Source organism: Poecilia mexicana, unplaced genomic scaffold (genome assembly GCF_051168715.1).
Source record: "Poecilia mexicana isolate PSO_F unplaced genomic scaffold, ASM5116871v1 scaffold_3, whole genome shotgun sequence".
NCBI lineage: Eukaryota > Metazoa > Chordata > Actinopteri > Cyprinodontiformes > Poeciliidae > Poecilia > Poecilia mexicana.
This window is the reverse complement of record NW_028263372.1, coordinates 36,118,953-36,141,137: the sequence shown is the minus strand read 5'-3', so window position 1 is coordinate 36,141,137 and position 22,185 is coordinate 36,118,953. Positions and strand designations below refer to the sequence as shown.

General features: G+C 40.9%; 1 protein-coding gene across 1 annotated transcript in view; it reads right to left on the bottom strand.

The window, feature by feature from the left end:
* The window catches only part of LOC106908612 (SH3 and multiple ankyrin repeat domains protein 2-like), a 164,902-nt gene that overhangs the window by 84,623 nt on the left and 58,094 nt on the right, over positions 1-22,185 (bottom strand). Inside the window, exons 7-10 of the mRNA XM_088004520.1 lie at positions 18,950-19,101; positions 17,783-17,950; positions 15,163-15,279; positions 10,261-10,338 (exon numbers count right to left, since the gene is read on the bottom strand). Of these exons, the coding sequence (XP_087860646.1) occupies positions 10,261-10,338; positions 15,163-15,279; positions 17,783-17,950; positions 18,950-19,101 (515 nt within the window). The remainder of the gene's footprint in view (positions 1-10,260; positions 10,339-15,162; positions 15,280-17,782; positions 17,951-18,949; positions 19,102-22,185) is intronic.

Here is a 22,185-nt window from a genome sequence, read left to right as displayed (position 1 = left end):
AAGCTTTCTGAGTCTTCCTGTTTCTTATAATAACCCATCATCTGTTAAGTCCCAACTAAAACAGGGATGTTTGGTTTTCAGGAGTTTACAGAAAATAACATTTAATCTGCTAAATTCATTTAATTAAACTATTCTGGCTCATAATCCCATCCATCACTCTATCAACCTTCCCTCCATACAGGACCTATAGAGGTCAAGGGTCAGGAAAAGGGCAACCAACATCTCTGCAGATCCCACACATCCTGGATACATACTGTTTAGGGTTTTACCTTCAGGTGGCGCTACAGAGACAGTTTCTTCCCTCAGTTTGTTTCTCCATTCCCAGATCCAAAACATTTATAAACATGGAGAAAAAAACTGATTGATTCTTTATTTTTTTTGTTTTTAAAGTCAAAGTTATGAATTTTGAAAACAGCTCTACGATTCATTTCAGACGTTTTGGCTTCAGCTCCACTGCAGGACATGACATGGATGCAGAATCAGCAAAGCGACAAAATAAATCCACAAAGGCACAAAAGTCACTAGAGTCAGAGTGCAGCGCCCCCTCATGGTGGCTCTTTTGCTTCTTTTTCTCCCACTTTATTTATTTATTTATTTTTTCTGCCCATCTGAAAAAAAAGCCTGGTATGTTAGGTGCAATTATTTTCTAAGTATGGTAAAATAATAATAATAATAATAATAATAATAATAATAACAACAACCAGTTTATTCCTTATTAGTCTTTCCTGTACATTCTGGGTGTTTTTGCATCAGGGATATAGGATCAGTGTGAGCAGTGCTTGTCCACCAGGAGGCAGTAGAGAGACACCAAACATTTGGACTCAGAGGTTCTGTGCTGACATGCTCAGCAGAACCAGGAGGCTGAAAGAACTCCAGGCTCAGGCAAAGATCGTCTCAAAACAGACTGGTCCTTTTTAATCTGTGTGCTGCACACACACACACCTACACACACACACACACACACACACACACACACACACACACACACACACACACACACACACACACACACACCCCTCATGGGAAACCCAGAAGCATTACATAAGAAAGCCTGCTCTGATTCGTGGAGAGTCGGACAGCAGGTGCCATGAACGCGTCCGTCTCTGCAGGATTAAAAACCTGAACGTCGGTTCTGAGGAAACGGAGAACTAAACGAGGTTTTCCATCATCGTGATGCTTCCTGAGCGTTTATCCAGCTGTAAAACAAAAGGCCTCCTCCAAAATAAAAAGCATGTTAATAAATGTATATTTTTAGCTTATTCCGGGAGGAACATCTGTTTCTTCAGAAGCGGGTGGGGGAGGGGACGGATGCTGGATCTCCCACTCATTCGGAGGATCTCCCAGAGCTCATGCCACCGAGTGTGACGAATTAGTGACTGCTGCTCTGCAAAGAGAAGGCCTCGAATCCACAGGAACCCACCAGCTTCAGCTCACATGGACGGTTTCCTGCAGCATGTCACAAAACGACTTCATCCCATAAACATTCACAGCTCCGTTACTTTAACTTCACCTGAATCCACCGGCTCTGGATCAAAGGCTTCAGATTCAGCTCAATGGTTCATTTGATCCCTGGAATATTTTCAGCTGTTAACTGAAACAGATCCAGTCACATTCATCCTGAACCAGGAACTGAGCGGATTTTCTCCAGAGACCAACTATAATCATATTATCCACCAATAAAGAGTTTAGAGACGCAGAATATTCATATACATTCAGATTCTGTCATTAATTTAATGGACAACTATTGAACAATAAAAGCAGCAAAACAGTCAGTTTACTCAGCTGCACAAACGCATCACTTCCTGCTCCAGATCCAAGTGTCCCTAAAATCTGTTTTCTGAAAATGGTGATTAACTGTAAAAATAAAGTTGAAGTAATAGAACAGGAAATCCTGACTTGTTTCTTATTTTGATGTTTTAGAATCCAACTGCTTCGGTTTTAAATCTGGCCGCCTGTGGAAAACAAACCATTTTAAAAACAATAATTACTTTCACCTGAGCACCAGCAGCATCCTAACGTTTATTGCTTCACAGCTTTTGACCCATCATTTACTTGCAGCATATTAAAAATGAAAATAACAAATCCATGAAAGAATTAAATGATTATCTAGAGGAAATGAAAGCATAGTTGCATCTTGATTGTTTTTGCTTCTTTTTCTATTTATAGAAAATAAGAGAAGTCTCAGTCGCTTTAATCCAAATCCAGTCCGTTTGGTGATTAAACCAAACGGACTACGGTTCGAATGCTAATCGAACCGTAGATCGCCTAAAAAGCAGGAAGTGGACTACAGTGCAGGGCATTCTGGGTAAAGACAACCACAGCTAACGTGCTAGCCAAGCGAAGGAGAAATCCTCCAACCGCTAAAATCCTTCTCCTAAAATCTGACGCCTCCATCTTGTTTCCATCTGGTGAAGAAGGAAATTGCTCTCAGTGTCTTCAGAGGTTTTTGTGTCGTTTCCTTCAGTGGTTCTTGGTGCAGCGCCCCCACAGGCCAGGAGGGAACAGGTTGGTTTGACTCAGAGCCACAGCAGCTGGAGGAGGAGCAGATGATGAAGGGACAGAAATCCCTCTGTCACTAATGTGTTAATATTTTAGTCTGAAGATAGAAATATAAGCTCAGCTAAGGTTACTGTGAAGCACTGAAACAGACGTTTGTCTTTGAAACCACCACTGAATTCCTGTAAACTCATCTCCACTGAAACACAAAGCCCAACACAACTAAACCAGAGAAGCAGGGGGCGCTCTCAAGTCTCTTTTTAGCAGCGAGTGATCAGCAAGCTGCTAACCAATGAGCTGCAGGAAACACAATTTATCTCTCATTATCATCCTGCCGCCCACAATCAACACCACTACTGCCATGGCCGCCCCCACATCCATTCTCTTCCTGGTCTCCGCTGGTTGTCAGGGAGACAAATGGTTGTGTATAACAGGAAGGGGGTAAAGATGTGGAGGAGCTTTCAGAGACACTTTCAGCCAAGTGGAACACCAGAGAGGAGCAAAAGGTTCTTCAGAGGAACGGAGGAAACTACAGGTCAATACAGACTGGGATTACACTGGAAAACTCATCAAAACATGATGGAGCAACTCAACAGGCATCTAAAAGTTTTCTAAAGAAACAAAAGATTATCAGCTGATCCATCGACTCCATCATCGAGTCAAATAAACCGGACTATAAAGAATCAACAAACAGCATCACCAGGAAATGTTAATATGTTGTTTCTACTGCTGCAGGCTAATCAGATCATGCATTACTGCAGTAAGTACATAAAATGGTTCCACATTCATAAGCAACCTAATGTCTAAAGACCCAAATATTTCCACCTAATCTTAGACAAAATTTCAGATTTGACCATAAAACATAATTTTTTTTATAGCTGAGCTTCCTGCAGCTTCATTTAATGTTTAATTTGCTAAAAAGGGAAAGAAAAGCTGTAAATCTGAAGAAATATTTACATATTTAATGCTCCGGGAGGAAAAGAAACATCGTTTTTATCTGAAGTGTCATGGGATCTCGGAGCGCCGCTGTCTCCGTGGTGACAGCGACTTCCTGCACAGCCGGAGGGAGCCGGTTGGGTTGGCAACAGAAACATGTCAGCCAGGAGCGCCTGAAGGCAGCACCGGATCACGCTCTCCAGGATGCCGAGCCGAGTTGACAGCAGGTCTCCGGGGAGTCGGAGCGAGTTTATCTGAAGAAGACGACAGAACTCAGTGGAAACAATCCGTCCATCCAGAACCGCCGCAGGTCCAGATGAGTCCAGATGAACCGTTCAGTTCCTCATGTCACCGATCAGTTAGCGGTTCTGATCTAGTTCTTCTGCCACCTCTCTGTCTGCTTCTGGTGCCTCACCTCCCATAAACGGCAAATAAACTCAATTTATAAACTGGTTTCTAGTCAAACTGACCAATCAAAGCTCCAGAGTCACGTTCACCCATAACGACACATTGATATGCTGATTGATCAGCAACGTGGGGAGAAGTGAGGCACATCCACCCTAACCCAGCCTGGTAAAAACCAGCCTGTTGTTCATACGGAGGGTCTGAACTCAAAACTCACTTCAGAAGGATTTCTTTCTGCCGCAGGTAAGCCGCTGACTGTGTCAACTACTCACAGAACCCCACCTCAGTAACTTCCTAACTGTCCCTTTAAGGCTTAGACTGGGAGCGACAGAGTGGGAACAGAAAAGGGAGAAATGTGGAGAATGGAGGAATGTTTTGATGAAAATGGAGACATTTGGTTTTTAAAGGTTGAAGAGATCAGAAAGATCCACAGATCAGACTGGAGAGATGAGAAACACAACATGAAGAGCCGCTTTGGCGAAATCTATAAAAGTTTCACATCAAGAAAACAAAGAACTCAGAGAAAACAGCTGAATTTTTGTTTTGCTCTGGTTTTCCTTTTCTGTTGCCTTAAACAATACATCTTTTAAAGAGCGCCGAGAACACACACACACACACACACACACACACACACACACACACACACACAGATGCTGAACTGAGACATGATATATCAGATGGCATGGCCGCCACACGCCCACAGGCCGTGCAGGGAGCGCCTCATTCAGCCGTGGCAGCAAAGCTTTTCAGGAATCGGCTCCAGTTGTTGGTTTGGCTCCTAATGATGGAGCCATCAAACCGGTTTCCTCTTCAGCTGAGAAACATGCAGAGCGTTTGCTCCATATGAATACAGACATGAACTGAACTCCAGCCTTCATAACGTCGTCCAGCTGCATCAGATCTGGGCTAAAAGCCCCTCCACCTTCACCATGGCAAATCTGGCAGTTTTGGTTGGAAATGATGCATCTTCCATTGTTTTTAGAAACGCAAATCAGACTCTACACTAACAAAAAGATGTCACATGGGCATTATGGATATAATGAATATTATGGGCATTTAAGCCTCAACAGCTTCATCCAAGGCATTTTAAATTATAGTGTTGGACCAACAGTCCAACACTATAATTGTAATTACCTTAAAAGGGACTTATTATGCTTTCTTTTAAAGAGGTTAGGAAACGTTTACAGGCTATAAAATCATGTTAATTATATATATTTTAAACAAAACCATTCTTAGATAATGAGATTTTAGTCTCTGCTCAGTTCTGCCTATTTTCAGAATGAGCGCCGTCACTTTAATGCATATCAGTACTGGTGGCCACGCCCCCAACTCTGTTTACACATATACATGTGAAAATGGCTGCACATAGATGCACAGTTACACAACAGCACAGGTTTTTGAAATGGCTCGTTTTCCAGACACCAAAAGAAGAGACCCAAATGGAGAAACAAAAAAGTGCAAATTGTGAACTTTGGTATGAATGTTAGGTCCTACAGCCTTCAAAGGGCTGCACTGCACATAAAGTCACTTCCTTTCACAATGTCTCAAACTTATTTGAGTCTTAAAATATAAACATTTTTAATAACCAGACAATTTCAAACTGCTGTAAGTTTGCGCCTGGGCTTTAAGTAAACTTGATTTATTTTTAATCTTTGTCGTCTAACTCGTATTTGTAACTGTGAAGTTAATTTGATTTTTCCTTAAAAAGCTCATAACTGTCACATTTGTTTCAAGCACATCTAGAGAGCCGTTTCTGAACAAAGGAAAACACGTTTTCTCAGTTTAAAGCTGCTTTTCTTTCATCGTTTAACGTATTTTCACCATGATAGGTAGTTAATTTGTGTGTTTGAGCTTCTTTCTGTTGTTTTGCTGAGGTACGGCAGTGTGGGTGGGAATGTGTGTTCGAGCTCTCCGTCTAGATGCATTCCTGTTTAGAGTTATGTAATGTTTCTGCTCTGATATTCAGGATTTTTCAAAATGCAAATAAAACTGAGATGAAGCATTTGAAGAGGATGACCTTTTAATGCATTCAAATTTATTGGTGCAGCGGCTTGAACCCAATTTATTCTACCGTGTTGTGGTTTCTAATTCCAATGATATTTAATTACTTCTGACCTGTTTTATTGATGTCACCTGCTCTCTTGTCTGCTGTTTTATTCCTACAAATATTTAGTTCATTTTTTTTCTGCATCGTAAACTCTCGAGATCAACAGATTAAAAATCCTTTAGAAATGTAAAAGCTACGAGAACTGAACCAAATCAACTATGACGATGAAACTGGAACAACATCAACAATTCCCATCAATCTGTGAGATTTTAAGACCATCTGAACTCCATCATTCTGCAAAGAGGAAAGGTTGAAGGAAAACAAGATGGCAGACAGCAGGACGTCTGGCAGCACAAACTCCTCCAGCTCGGTGGTGGAGGGATGATGATGTGGGCTGGTTTTCACGCATTCAGCAGGTTTTGACCTCCACATGGAAAAGTGACTCCATCAGTCAGACAGATGAAGTTTGGTCCTAACTGGGTCATCAACAAGACAATGATCCCACCGGAATGGCCTAGTCAAATTCCACACCTCAAACTAAACGAAAACCTGCCTGAACTACAGGGAAGCTGGAAAGAATCTGGGATCTTCAGTGATTTTCTACATGAGGTCAAAGTTCAAAGCTTGATCATATTTATCATATCCTAAAGTTGAACCATAAAACTAGAAGCCACTTCAAAACAGTCTGAAAATGTCAAATAAATCAAACCTTTTACCATGGATGTCAAGGAAACCACATGAAAATGTTTCCAAAAGTTTTTTTTTTTTATTAATTTGCAAGAAAAATAATGAATAAATGGACCTGGACATGACCCTGACCGTATCGTCCTCTGAGCTGCAGGACAGTCTCAGCTTTTAAAAGTCCTGAAGCTCAGATTCCTCTGGTCTTTACCTGTTTCAGCTTCCTGCTCTTCCATCTGTAAAACAGGCATAAACTTGTTGGATTCGGCTCTGGGCTTCATGTGTAGGAGGAGAGTGCAACAATGATAAAGATAGTAAGTGCAAGAGAGCGATTTTTTTCCTCCACTCAACAACAAGTGAGAGTCCAACACGTTTAGTGGCTGCTTGATGTTCAGCCGCTGAGCCTGCTGTCAGGAAAATAACGGCTGTTTGTTTCTCTTCTGCAGCAGATTTCTACTTGGCCGCCCAGTTAAGCTGAACGTCCTCACTTCTGAGGGACAGCAGCTGCTGGGTCTTATTGTCAGCAATCTTTGGCTTTTGTAGGGAAGGAAATCATCTCACTATCACAGAGAATTGCTTTGCTTTAAAAAGCAGTGCAGTGATAAAAGAAGCGTGTTGCGTAATACTTAACAACAGCTTTGATTTACCAATAGATCCAGTTATGTGAAAAATCTGAGAGAAACTCCAACAACTAAACTCTGAGCCCACAGAATAAGTTCATTGGTGATGGTGTTGTGCACCGCTAACTGAAATGTTAAAGCACCAATCAAAAATATTAGTTCTGTTAATGCTAAAGCAATACACCAACATGGTATTTAGCAGAAGCTAATGCTAAAGCACTAAATATAACCCTGCTAATACCAACCACGTCTCAATGATTTTATGAGCAAATTTGTCATTGCACACCTTCCTGTACGGTTTGCACTTCAAGAAATTATTACATAACTCATCTGGAAAAATAGGGGACACTAGATGCTCTAAACATCTTCATTATCACAAAAACACTCGCACTAGCCAAAAAAATTAGCTGCGCTGTCAGCTTATTAGCAGAAGTGTGTCCATCACTATCTACAGTAACATGCTGTTTTTATTTTAATTATGTAAAGCACTCTGAAATGCCTTGCTGCTGAAATCTGCTATACAAATAAAATTTGATTGATTGATTGATTGATACAGACATGAATATGCTTGGACTACAGATTCAGATTTCTAAGACTAAAACTGATCTGAGTCTATATTCAGTTTCAGAGATCTAGAAGGAAATCCAAATCAAATCACACAAGCTGACCCACATCTGGGCTCACCCTGTGTTTCTTGACTCAGCAAAGCCAAGAAACACATTTAAAAGCTGTGAGAAGACAGAGAGGACTGAACCCATAACCAAACAAAACACCTGCTGTTAGATCCCGGACGAGCCCCCAAATTATTACATCCTGAGATGATAAGCAGACAAGCCTGAGGGGGGCATCCTGACATCATGGGCATATTTACACTAGAGAAGCAATTTATCTGCATTACCACATCAGTATCGGTTCAGTAAGTAAAACTGGGTTGATATGAAGAACTGATGTTTATTTCCATCTTTCTGCTGTTTGTGTTTCTGGGCTGGGAGTAGACGGGGTCATGTGGTATTTGTTTGGTCATGTGACTGATGGTGAGGCAAAGCAGGTGTCAGCAGTGTCCTTGTCTTTTCCCACTGTTGTAAGTGTATGGAAACATACATATATATAGTTTTAGTAAATATTGGATACTGGCCATAACAGCATGTTAATAGCTCAGTGCATCCCTGATTTTCACCAAACTATACAGCCAGTTTTAAGCTGCTTATGGTTCCTGTAAAGTGTCAAACTTCACAGTATCATGAAAACTTATTATTTTTTTCTAGATTTTGTTCAGTGCAGTTTGTTCACAGAAATCAAGCTCCAGGGAAACGGCTAAATTTAAGCCTCGGCTGTAGTCAGACTCTGACTAACAGTGATGTGATTTCAGTTCATCCTGCCCTCCCTCTCTGTGAAACGCTCAGCTAATGAAACGCTCCACTGGAGTGGATGTGGAGGACCTCGAGGACCCCGTGGGACTGCCTTTCGTAAATGCCTGCCTGGATAAGGCTCTTTTGTAACTTAGGCGTAGGTTATGAGTCAAACATATCAGTTGGAACTTAGTCCTTTGCAGGATTTTCCCCTCATAAAACATGCACAGCAGTGCAGGTTCACTCTGCATAAGGAGAAATCCTCAGTTTGGACCACAGATGTCAGATTAGACTCTTACAGGATGATAGCATGAAGTAAAATCACTCTGATTTTAACGTATTCACACAAACAAAACCAAAATGTAAAACATCAAATCTTTAATTTTAAGCAGAAGCAAACTTTTCTTTCTATTCCTGCTGAAGCTTATTATTACAGATTTAGCTCAGCTTAATTAACTGGAAATAACATTTCCAAACATGTGAAAACTGTAGGAAACGTTTTCAGGCAGCTGACCACACCAGCCCCTTCAGGTCTTCATGATTCTGCGATTGAGGAAATTCACACAAATGTTTCAGAGAAATGATTAAAACCATTGGGTCTACGTTGACTGCCAACTCCCACCTGCAGGTGGCAGTATCTCTTACTTTTACTACACTGCTGCCTCAGTTCTACTGATATGGAGCAACAAAAATCAAGCTAATTTCTTTATGTCCAGTCTGTCAGCTTATTTTTTTGCATCTTTTTTCTTCTACATATAGATTTTGAAAGGGAAATGAGGACAAAATATTGCAAAATTCCTTACAAATATTTCCAACGTAGCTCCACAAAATCAGTGATTTTTAATTGCAAAATTTCTGGAGGGACTGCAAAACGTTCACTTCCTTGCCAACATAATCACTACCACCATGAAGAGATGAGAAATGTTGTTCACTTCATCTGTCTGTGGTCATAATGTTATGCCTGACATGTTGGAGGGCTTGAAACTCGGCCCAATGAAACTCTGGTTTGGTTGCAGTCACCTCCCACTTTCTTAAAATCTAATTTTAAAATAGTAGCATCAGTGCTTCTATTTTAGTTTTCAAACTTTTGAAATAAATGTCAGATTTCATCCGATGTTTGTGACAGTGTGACGCCGGCACAGCGGACAACCAGGTATCGATCTGAAGCGGAAAGTTTAGCAACATTTTCTGCAGAAATGTAATTTAAAACGTTTGTTTGCAGCAAAAAGAACATTTAATGTTTGCAGAAATAATTAGAGTGGCTCATGAACACGCCCTACGTGAAAACATTGTTGTGCAACCCTGAGCATTCATGCACACACATTAAACTTTGGCGTGTTCATGTTTCATATTAGTGCACGGTGCGTTAGCTCTAAATCAAACATTTTCACGCTATTTCAATAAATTCAAGCGCATCAGAGTCGTCCTTTCTGCGCCCGACTGAAACGAATCCCAAAAAGACGGTCGGCATTTCACGCTCACTCGCTGCTCTCCTCCAAGACTTTAATTACAACATTTTCATTATTGGCCAAGAAAACGTTTGCATCCTTGGTTGAAACTGACCTTGGCTGTTTCCCCACTGTTGCCATGGCAACAAATGAGATGAGGAGAATATGCTGCTACTAAAAATGTTTTCCCCACACTCTAAAAGCTGCAATAAATCACCAAGAATTGGCTAAAAATAGCAGCAATTACTTTTATTTATTTATTTATATTTCGCCCGTACCTGAAATGGAGTCTGGCTGTTGTAGTTCTTCACTTCCTTGTCAGCTCCACGGACCAGCAGCACTCTGGCACAGTTATCCTGAGAGGGAGAAAAGAAAAAAACATGAAGTAAAACGAACCAGAAACCATCCTAAACATCCGATTCCTGTAAGTTCTCCTACTTTGTTCTGGAAGAACAGCGATTATCTTCCAGTGACAGAGTTTCCCAAGAAGCCAGAGGAGCAGGAACGGGAAAGAGTGTTCAAACGTCTAAACATGTCATTACTAAGGGAGAGGCAGCAGGAGCATGGACGACCTGCACGAGGAGTGGAGCTTCTTCTGCTTCAAGTGAATCTGTTGCTCCACTCCGACAGGAAGAGGGAGCGCGGGGAAGAGAGAGAAGAAGAGCGCTGGAGCGAGCTGAGGGGTTTGAATCTGCTGCACATCTCGCCCACAATGTGCTGCACCACGCATGCACCGCGCTCACATACATGAATATAAATACTTTTTTTAGAGCCACAATGAGCTGTGGAGAGTTGGCAGGAGAATCACAAACTGAAGCACAGCCATGATCTGAGCAGAGCAGTCAGCTCCTTCCATACGTTCTGCCATGAGAAGCTTTCCCTCCTCATTTAAAACCAGATCCTCCGGGTTATTTTTACCCGTCCACCTGGACGGCAGCCAGTCCTCCAACACGCTGTCCTTTCTCCTCAGAAACGCTCAGAAATGAGAATCACTCCGGACAAACGGAAGCAAAGCTGTTTGTAAAATTAATTAAAAGAGGAGCAGAAACAAAGATGGAGGGATCTAAGCGAGAAAGGTCAGAGCAGAAAGGTTCACGATTCTCCCTGGAAACTTCGATACCATGGAAACTCCTCCTGGGTTGATGGGCGTCACTTTAAAAATGATTCACCAAAAACTAAAGATCACCCAACGGTTCAGTTAGGAGCCTCAAACAGAAAGGGAAGGTCCTTCACAAAGATACCCAGCTGGATTTAGGTCTGGACTTTGATTAGGCCATTCTAACCCATGAAGCTGCTTTGCTCTGGCTGTGAGTTCAGGATGGTTGTCCTGCTAAAAGGTGAAGCTCCACCCCATTCTTAGGTCTTCTGCAGCCTTTCATCAATCTAGGAAGGGGTCAAAGGTCGTCTACACTCCATTTCAACGACATTTCGGACTTTAGGTTTCTTGTTTTTCTGTCCCAGCAGATCCAGTCAGGGTCAGCATGTGCAATTTTCAGAGAAATTACCAAAAAAAAACAAAAGTTCAGAAACCACAGGCATCAGAGAGCAGGTCAAAGGTCATGAAAGGACGATTTGAAAAAGACCAAACAAAACAAGATAATGGGTGAAAAGCTAAAAACAAACTTCATGCAAAGTTGTTCTCTTAAAAAACAGAACAAAAAAAGACTTGTGTAACGAAGTCCTTCAGTCAAATGAGCCGAAGACGAGACGTTTGACCACAAAACAAGATAAATCAGCACCGACTCTTCATTTCAGCCGGTCGGCACGGCGCCGATGATGAACCAGGGAAACTCACTGAGCCAGTATTATATTTTGACTCTTTACTGGTTTTCAACAGATATTTTAAGTTGCTGAGATTTGAAAGCATCAGAGGGAATCTCTTCTTTAAAAGCCAAACTGAGAGCAGCGAGTTAAACGCTCTGATGAGCTGCAGCACAAACGATGCTGACCTGCAGCCAGAGGCTTCAAAGACCAGCTGCAGGTCAAGTGGCGTTTGGAATGGGATACAGGGACTTTCACAGCTCGGTGTGAAAGTCTGACCAGTTCCTCACATCAAGAGAGCCGCCTCCAAACTCTCTGATAAATGCCGACATTTATCCTAAATAAATGTCTTGGATTTTTCATCTGGAAAGAGTCACAGACATAAACTCTGTCTGGGAAAAGACAAAAAAAAGAGTGTCTGATCAGGTCTTCAGAGAAATGCTGACTCTGTTTCCAGAACCAGAAAATCAGGATTGAAAGTCTGTTTGTTGGCAAATAATCTGATAAATGAGCTGCTTTAAACAGTTTCTTTATTTTCCTTTATTATCCTTTAAGCTCTTTGTGTGTGAATGAGCCTTATATGAGTGAACCTGTGTCGGCTCAGAGGAGTGATTGTTTATCATATCCCATTAAATTTCTTTCCAAGATATAAAAGCATCAATTACTAGAGGATAGATTTTAAAAGATGACAACACATCTTGATTTGCTTTTATTCCTGAATAATTAAAGGCTGGTGGATTATTTTCTTTTCTGTCATCTCAGCTGCTTCACACTCAACTTTTACTTCCTGGAAACTCGTAGAGCAAAACCAGCTAAATGGATTAGATGAACAGGACCTTATAATGTGTGGGTGGTCATTATCGGAGTTATACTTTCATATGGATATGATGAAAAGATTAGCATGAGATACAAAGCAGAGCGCTCTTTACATTGAACTTCAGCTGTTCACAGCAATTAGAGGATGAAAGACTTTCCTCCTGGGATCGGCTGAACTGCACCGCCTCAAACATCTGAGCATCATCAATACTAGCAGGGACAGTAAATAATTTGTCTCCTGGGAAGAAGAAACGGAGCGGAGCAGAAAGAAAGGAAGCTGAGCTAAATGAGTTAAAGCTCTCAACTCTGCGGTTTCATTCTGTTCTGGTAGAAATCACGGCCGCTGGTCTGAGAGGAGCTCAGGTTTGTCAGAACGCTGAACTGAACAATGAGGAACATGGAGGAAACGCAGGTCGTCTCCATCAGGGGCTGCGAGTTCGGATCCTGCAAAGGAGTCTGTTCTGTGAAGCTAACCGCTAGCTAACCGCTACAGGAGCCGTTTAAAAGTTAAAATTATCTGCAACAGTTTGTTATTTATCCTGTCATAAGAGGGAAAAATGGAGGTTCATTTTCTGAAGGCATATTTTTTTAAACCTTGTTATTCATTCATTTCTAAATGCCAGCTTCAAAATAAATATCTTATTAGCAAGACAAACATTAAGTTCAAAACTAAGCAAAATATTTCTAATCAATAGGGCTGTGTAATAATATCGATTTTGCGATATACATCAATATTTTCTTGCCTAGAAAAAAGTCGATATTCATCCGCAAGTATAACATCCAACTGTCACCTTGCTCTCATTCCTTCAGATGTTAAGTGTCAAGGTTAAAAGGTATCACACTATGCAGAGCAGGTATTTGGTGCACTTTATTTACTTTACAAATGCATGTAAGCTACAGTTTGTACTGTTTCAATTAAAAGAAACATGTTTTCTCACCACTTCTTTGATTCATTTTGTCCAGCTGTCGACTTTAAATCTGTGTCCATGTCCAACCAGAGCCAGGTGTTGTGTAGTTGGTGCTGTTAATCAGTTTTCAGTTAAATTAATTCAATCCAACTCTATAACAGTCACAAAATGTCACCAAAATCACTCTGTCCCTCTAAAATCTTTCAGAAAATCGCAAAAGTGTATTGAATTGTATTGTTTGCTGAATATCGCAATATATATCATATTGTGCGTAGAATATCGTGTATTGTATCGTATCGTGAGATTACTGTATCACTACAGCCCTAATAATCAAACTAAATATTTACAGACTGAATAATTACTCCTGAGCTAAATATTTAGCTAACATGCAAATTCACTTGCCGATAAGTGGAAGTGGACTATCAAAATAAAAGCTTGGTATTGCAGCCCACCATTTAAATTTATATAAAATATAAATTATTGCTGATGTCACTTCTTTATCATTGTTTCCTAGATCAAAATGTAATATTTTGTTTAGTATCTAAATATCTGTCTTCAGGTAACGACCTGAAACAGAATCAAGATTTTATAAAGTGGAACATCAAAGTCGTAACAAAAAGTAACAAAAAGCAAATTTGATGCTTTTCTGTTAAAATATTTACTTTATTGAGTTTAAATGTGACCAGGAGCATCAGTTTCAGTTGTGATAGAAAAGAACAGTTTATATCAGCAAACACAGCAGGGTGAATAAAACGGATGAACATATGAATGATGTCATGAAGGCAGAACCGAACCCAGAACAAGTTTCTGTTAACGATGAACAACAGGGGTCATAGGTCGGCTCAGCGGTCCATCCAAAGGCCAGACGGAGAACCGTCACGTTTAACATTTCTCTTATTGGGAATAATTCACTTTGAAGGATTATATCGTGAAATAACGAGCAGTCAGCGTCTTACCAGCATCAGTGGTACTTATGGTTTTTAATTAAGAATATGGATCAGAAATCTGAATTTGATACAAAGTTTTGGACTAAATATGAAGTGACAGCGGACAAAAATGTACACATGCAAAAGCCTTCAAATAAAAAAAGAAATAATCTCATACTGAAATATGAATTTATATTCAGAAATCGTGTCAAAGTAAAACTAAAGAATCAATCTGGGTTTGTTCATGTTTCCAGCTCAAAAAAATTTTTTCATATTCATTTAATTTTCCCACCATTTTCTGCTGGAATCTGTATGATTTAGTGGATTCTATTATTGGAGCTGAAATGTTTCTAGTCACCAGGGAAACAGAGAGACGTCGTAAGAAGCTCGTTTGATTTAAAGAGCAGGAAAAGGAGTTTTATCTCCTGACCACTTGTGGATGTGTTACATGAGAAAATGTCTTTTTTGCTGATCAGGCTGGAAAGTTTGTCAAACAGTGATGATGAAAGTTTAGTTTTTACTAAAAACACTGAATATTAACATTCTGCATCAAAGCCAGAATTTTACCTTCAGGTCACTGCAAGCTTCTCTTTCCAGCAGAAACGTCTATGATTGGTGGCGACAGGAAACCTGCATGTTTGTCGGCTCACCTCGTTTTTTTTTTTGTTTTTGACTGGTTGTTGTTTTTTTTGCTCACCTGGTTGTTGTTTTTTCTGCTCACCTGGTTGTTGTTATTTCTGCTCACCTGGTTGTTGTTTTTTCTGCTCACCTGGTTGTAGAGGGCGCAGATGTGCAGGGCGGTGTTCCCCGAGGCGTTCTGGGCGCTCATCAGTGCTCCGTAGAACAGCAGATGCTCCAGATGCTGCACATGGCCATGGCGGCAGGCCTGCAACACACACACACACACACACACACACACACACACACACACACACACACACACACACACACACACACACACACACACACACACAGCGGTGAGAGGATCCCTGCAGTGTGACGGCTTCACCACTAGATGTCAGTGTGGTGCAGAGGAGGAGAAGTGAAGTGCAGGAGCAGCTGGTAGCCTCAGTTTGAACCCGGGAGCAGAAAGACGGAGTAAAGGACGTTAAAGAGAATCAAACCTGAAATAAAAACCTAACGGAGTCACAGAGAGAAACTCATCTGTCCAGACGTTTATTAAATACATTTATCTTTAATGAAAATCCTGAATCTGTAGACTTTCTGACCTTTGAACTTGTTAAGTCTGTGTTTGCCCCTTGCCAAAAAAATCTTTATCAAATTCAAAATAGAAACTGAAATTAATTCTTCTCTATTGAGCCTCATGAATATTTTTCTGCATTTGAGAAAAACATTTCAATCTGAAGATCAGATGTTGATTTGAACTTCCAGAAAAAGTCAAAGTAAAACTTTTCCTGTTTGACTGTAATTTAATTAGGTTCTGTTTACATATATTTTTTATTTCTGTATATTTGGGCTGAACATTCTGCCACTTCCATGTTGCATTCACACAGTGTGGGACATTTGAAAATTCAAGTTTCAGATTCCCTAAAAACGGTAAAATAACAAAGCAGATATTAATGATCTCAGCTTCACATTTGACATAAATGTTGAATGTAAGGAAAATATCTTATCAGCAGGATCAGAGAAAACGAGGTAAAACAAGCAGCCTGCATCCAGCCTGCATGTTTTATTACACTTATACTTTTATAAAGGGTCAAAGAGAAACGACCTGATGTGTTACAGGAAGTCCTGGGTAACCAGTTAGAATCTCTGATATGATTTTAGTGTTTTGTTTTCTTCGGGTCGCTCTGCATCTGATGTTTACACTTCTAAAGCTAAATATCACTTTATAACCTTTTTATAAAACAAAGTGCTTCAGCTGCAAATCACAGAGGAGATGAAAAGCAAGCAGACTTTAAAATGCACTGACGCATTGTGCAGACATTAAAAATGGATGTTGCTTATTTTGCAGGAAAAGTCATTAAGCCTGCAAACATTAGCAATATAAAAACAGCTGAGTTGCTGCTTGTTGTTGAGCTGATGCTCGGTCGTCATGGTGAATATGTCAGAGGTCTGGGAGATGAAGCTCCTCCATCTGAATTATATATCATGTTTTCATCATCAGTAAGCTTACGAACAATTAAAAACAAAACAGACATGAATGACACGTAAAAATGTGAAAACCCTGTGTGACGATGCAAGAGAAATGAACTTTTCCTCTCCTCAGCAGAAAGTCTTTCTGAGTGGACAAACTTTTCAGTTGAAGTTTGAGGAGAAACATTTCCTCTGAATATGAAGGTGAAGTGAGCGGCGCGCTGACCGTGAAGCGGCAGCAGCTTCTGCTTATCAGCTCTGAAATGGGACGGATGAGGAAGGCTGAGATTTTACAGCCTGACAGGGAGGAAGATAAGCAATCTGATGAATCCGAAGGCCAGAACACACACTTGACACACACTTTTCCAGTTTTTGCTACCTTGTGGGCCAAGTGAAAAAAATGCATGAGGCATGTTAGGAGAGCATCCCAAGCTGCTTTAGAGTGGTTTCCCATGCGGGGTCCGGCATTTTGGGCCCCACGACGTAACCAGGCCCCACAACGTTGGTGTGCTCCCGTGCTCTGGACCCCGCACCGTAATATAAACAAGTACACACACACACACACACACACACACACACACACACCCACACATGAGTGTGTGTGGTCCCTTGTGGGGACCATTTTCCTGACACATACTAAGCTGTGGGGACCAATCGCTCCTCGTGGGGACCGGAGCCTGGTCCCCACAAGGGGAAACACTGTTTTTGGGTCAGGGGTCAGATTTAGGGCTAAGGTATGAATTGAGTTTTGGTTGGTTAGGGTTCGGATAAGGGTAATGGTAAGGTTTAGGCTGTAGAAGTGAATGGAAGTCAATGGAAAGTCCCCACAAGGATAGTTACGCAAACATGTGTGCGCGTGCAGGTGTGTGTGCGCGTGCAGGTGTGTGTGTGTGTGTGTGTGCAGGTGTGTGTGCAGGTGTGTGTGCGCGTGCAGGTGTGTGTGTGTGTGTGTGCAGGTGTGTGTGTGTGTGTGTGTGTGTGTGTGTGCAGGTGTGTGTGCGCGTGCAGGTGTGTGTGTGTGTGTGTGTGTGCAGGTGTGTGTGCAGGTGTGTGTGCGCGTGCAGGTGTGTGTGTGTGTGTGTGTGCAGGTGTGTGTGTGTGTGTGTGTGTGTGTGTGTGCAGGTGTGTGTGCGCGTGCAGGTGTGTGTGTGTGTGTGTGTGTGCAGGTGTGTGTGCAGGTGTGTGTGCGCGTGCAGGTGTGTGTGTGTGTGTGTGTGCAGGTGTGTGTGTGTGTGTGTGTGTGTGTGTGCAGGTGTGTGTGCGCGTGCAGGTGTGTGTGTGTGTGTGTGTACCTGGTGGACCTCGTGCCAGCCGTTCTCGTCCTGGCAGCAGACAGAGGCGTGCTGGCTGAGCAGCAGCTCGCAGCAGCCGGGGTCTCCGCCCGTCACCACGCTGTGGTAGAGCGGCGTCAGGCCGCGGCTGTCCTTGTAGTCTGGAGACGCTCCCAGCTCCAGCAGCGTCTGGATCCACAAACACACAACATTCCCATGTTTTATCATATCACTCACCTGGAAACACATCAACTGTGTTTTACAAGTCTGCTCACCCAGAAATGTTTCTTAGAGACATTTACTCCACGTACAAAAACACAAAACATCCCAGGTTTTCTCTCCATCTGCATCAAAGTGAATATTGAACCAAACTTGATATGAACCAAATGTTAACATTAAATTTACCATCCTGATTTATGACATTTCTAATAAAAGTTTAAAATCAGAAAAATCTGAAATGCTTCCGTTTGTTTCATGAAACAAAAACTCCTTAGAAAGAAATGACTAAAACAATCAGAGCTTCCAAAATAAGAGCGAAAATAAATGTTCTGTAATGGGAGCCGTTTGCAAAGTTACCCTCAGAAATCAACAGCTATAATTTGGTTATTTAGGTCATAAGAGGAAAAAATGGGGTTTCATTTTTTCAGTCATATTTTCACCATCATAATGTGTCATTTAAAAATTAACAGTTAAACTGTGGGACAAAAAATGTATATTTATATTCTATTCTAAATATTTTGTAAAATAATTAAAGTTAAGTTGATAAACAAGTTACTGAGTTATCAATATGTTAAATATTTACATGATTAAAAATACATTCAAATATTTAAAAAACTAAATTGTTAGCTGTAAGCTAAATATGTAAATGTTCATTTTTAATATTTAAATTATTTATCTACATATTTAAAAAACAACAACTAAATATTACAAACTGTGTTTAATTTCGAACTAAATATTTAGCCAACATTTAGTTTTGCAGTTAATTTGGAGCAGCCGGCTTCCTGCATGTCTGTTCATAAAATCCACTGACATTTTAAAATGATCCATTGGTTTTCAGGGAAAACAGGAAAGTTTCTCATCTCACTGATCTGTCAGGAGAAAAATGTCCTGAGATGATCTGAGCCGAGCAGATTTAACGTCTGAATGATGGTTTTTAATCTTTAGAGGAGGAAGAGGGCGTTTCCTCACCATGAGGATGAGCTGGTTCTTGGCGCGCGCGGCTTTGTGGAGGGAAGTCAGGCCGTCCTTGGCCCTGAAGTCCAGATGAGCTCCTCCGTTCTTCAGAACCTTGATCATCTCCACGGCGTTGTCCAGCTGGGCCGCCGCCGTCAGCGGGCTCTCTGGAGGAGAAACACCATTCAGGGCAAATCCACTTCCTGCAGCTTCCAGCACCCAGACAGTAAAAGGTTTGTTTTCTTAAGCTCAGCGTGGGAGACAAGTTTACAGCGGCTCCAAAACTCCTGGGAGGAAGAGTGAGATCTGAACCGCAGGAGAAAACGGCTCAGCACCAAACAGGCAAAACAAGACACACAGCAAGCCTGGAAACGAGGAAACGAGGAGGTCCTGCTGAGGAAGCAGAGGATTACAGAACTGGATGAGCGAGGGGTCAGACGGAGCAGCTGCTGCTCAGCCAGCAGGAAAAACTGGAATAAAGACGTTCCAGAGTTTCCTCTCTGTTCCTCTCAAGTATTCAAAGTTTTCATTTTAAATCTCTTCCAGCTTTTTGGGATTAGGAGGAAACTAAATATAAAACCAGACGTTATGTTTAAATAATAGTTTCCTCTGAACATGACGAAGACGCCACAGAGTAACGGAAAACCAAAACTAAACGACAAACCAAAGCAACTAAACATGGAAAACAAAATTAAAGTTAAAATAACAGAACATGACTGGATTATACAACCAGTTTATCAATGAACCGGTTGATCAGTGAACTGGTTGATCAATGAACCGGTTGATCAGTGAACCGGTTGATCAGTGAACCGGTTGATTAGTGAACCGGTTGATTAGTGAACCGGTTGATCAGTGAACTGGTTGATCAGTGAACTGGTTGATCAATGAACTGGTTGATCAATGAACTGGTTGATCAGTGAACTGGTTGATCAGTGAACTGGTTGACACATCCAGTGTGGTTCAGGCAGCATGAATCACATGAAGACGTTTGGACCACAGCAGGTACGGGAAGCCAGAAGTGCCACAATTCAATAACTTAAAAAGTTCCAAAACTTAAAGAATCAGATTATCTTAAATAAATTATTACTTTTTTACTATTTAAATATTCATTAATTATTTTGTTATGTATTTTTCCACTGAGTCATTTGCTGAGAAACAAAATGCAGTTACTTTACGGTTCCATATTACTGTAGCCAATCAGCGGGGCTAACGCTGCTGCTGTGATTGGTCTGCAGCTGAGTGTTAACCAATCAGATGTTTCTTTTCAGCAGGAGATATGAAGTTATTTAATTAGGTAGTTAAGCACAGAAGGCCAGAAATAATAGTAATAAAATTACATTTATATGTATCAATCAAAATTAACTCAGATTCTCCCATTTAATTACATAACATAAAACTGGATGGTAATTCATAACAAATATTATATGATAGGGTTGAACTAATTTACGTACTTCATAATGATATTTGGTGCAGAACAGAATAGAATAGAATTTAATTTAAAATAAATATCCGTTGTCACCAGGTGACTCTGAACCCATCCAATCACTGAACAGATGCTTAGATCAGATAAATGTGTGGATGGGCCAAAACTTTCTCCAGCTGAACAGAAACAAAACTGAAGTTATTATCTTTGGACCTAAAGAGGAGCGAACTAGAGTCAATGCTCAGCTTCAGTTATTACAACTGAAAACCAGCGATCAGGCCCGAAACCTGGGAGTAGTGATGGACTCTGACCTGAACCTTCACAGCCACATAAAGACAGTCACAAAGTCGGCCTTCTATCACCTGAAGAACATCTCCAGGATTAGAGGACTAATGTCTCAGCAGGATCTAGAGAAACTCATCCATGCGTTTATCTTTAGCCGTATTGATTACTGCAACAGCATCTTCACAGGTCTGACTAATAAATCAATCAAACAGCTGCAGCTGATCCAGAACGCTGCTGCTCGCGTTCTCACTAGAACCAGGAAGATAGAGCACATAACACCAGTTCTAAAGTCCCTACACTGGCTCCCTGTAGCTCAAAGAATAGACTTTAAAATACTGTTGTTAGTTTATAAATCACTGAACGGTTTAGCACCACAATACATTAAAGATCTGTTATTTCTGTACCAACCATCTAGACCCCTCAGATCTTCTGGTTCTGGTCTGCTCTGCATCCCCAGAACCAGAACCAAACGAGGAGAAGCAGCATTCAGTTTCTATGCACCACGGATTTGGAACAAACTTCCAGAAAACTGTAAAACAGCTGAAACACTGGGTGCCTTTAAATCTCAACTTAAAACCCACCTGTTTACAGTTGCTTATGGCAATTGATGCCTTCTATGTATTTGCGAGTGACTGGGAGTCATTGCGCGTATATAAAACCCTGTAAATTCTAGACTAACAGGTGACCAATTAATGCACAAAATCCGCGTAGGACAGCGAAAGTCCTAGCGCAAAATTTTCGCGAAACAGGCGGACGGAGCCTGGTGCTGCAAGGCTGGAGGCCTTGTCCTGTTAGGCTGTGATTTTATCTTTTCTTTTTATCTTTTTATTACTTTCTTTTTCTTTCTCACTGTTTAAAATTATGTAAAGCACTTTGAAATGCCTTGCTGCTGAAATGTGCTATACAAATAAAATTTGATTGATTGATTGATTGATTGATTGATCCGTTGTTCTGAGTTTCTGTGCAACAGCAGCAAATACTCACACAAAGACAGAATATAAAGTATTTATAAAAAACAGAATAAAGAATAAAATACTGTACAGTAAGGGCATAATTTCAAAGTAAAAGCTTCCAGAGGTTCTGTGGGTTTCTCCAGATAAGTGGAACCGAAGGACATTTCCCTGAAATTTATCTTCAAACTTCACTTTTCTTCCCTTCAGGTTTTTGATCTGATAAAGCAGGTCAGCTGGTTCTCTATTAATTATGAGGCGTAACAGGAAAACAGCAAAGAGGTGATTAAAGCAGCGCTGAGGATGCTAAACAAGGTCATCAAAACAAGACACCAGTAGACAACAAACATGTCCCAGTTCAACATAATCAGCTTATTACGGCACCAGGAGCCGGCTTGGCCCAGAAATGATCAAATTAAAATATTTTCCAGGAAAAAGCAGCTTTATAAGGTCCAGCTCCCAGGAATGTAATGTGTGAAATGTTTGAAAACATCTTTGATATAAAAGCTAAAGACTAAACTCTGTTCCTGAGCTGAAATTAGTCAGGAGACGGAAATACTTTCAGCTCATAAATAAAAACAGAAGCAAAGGTA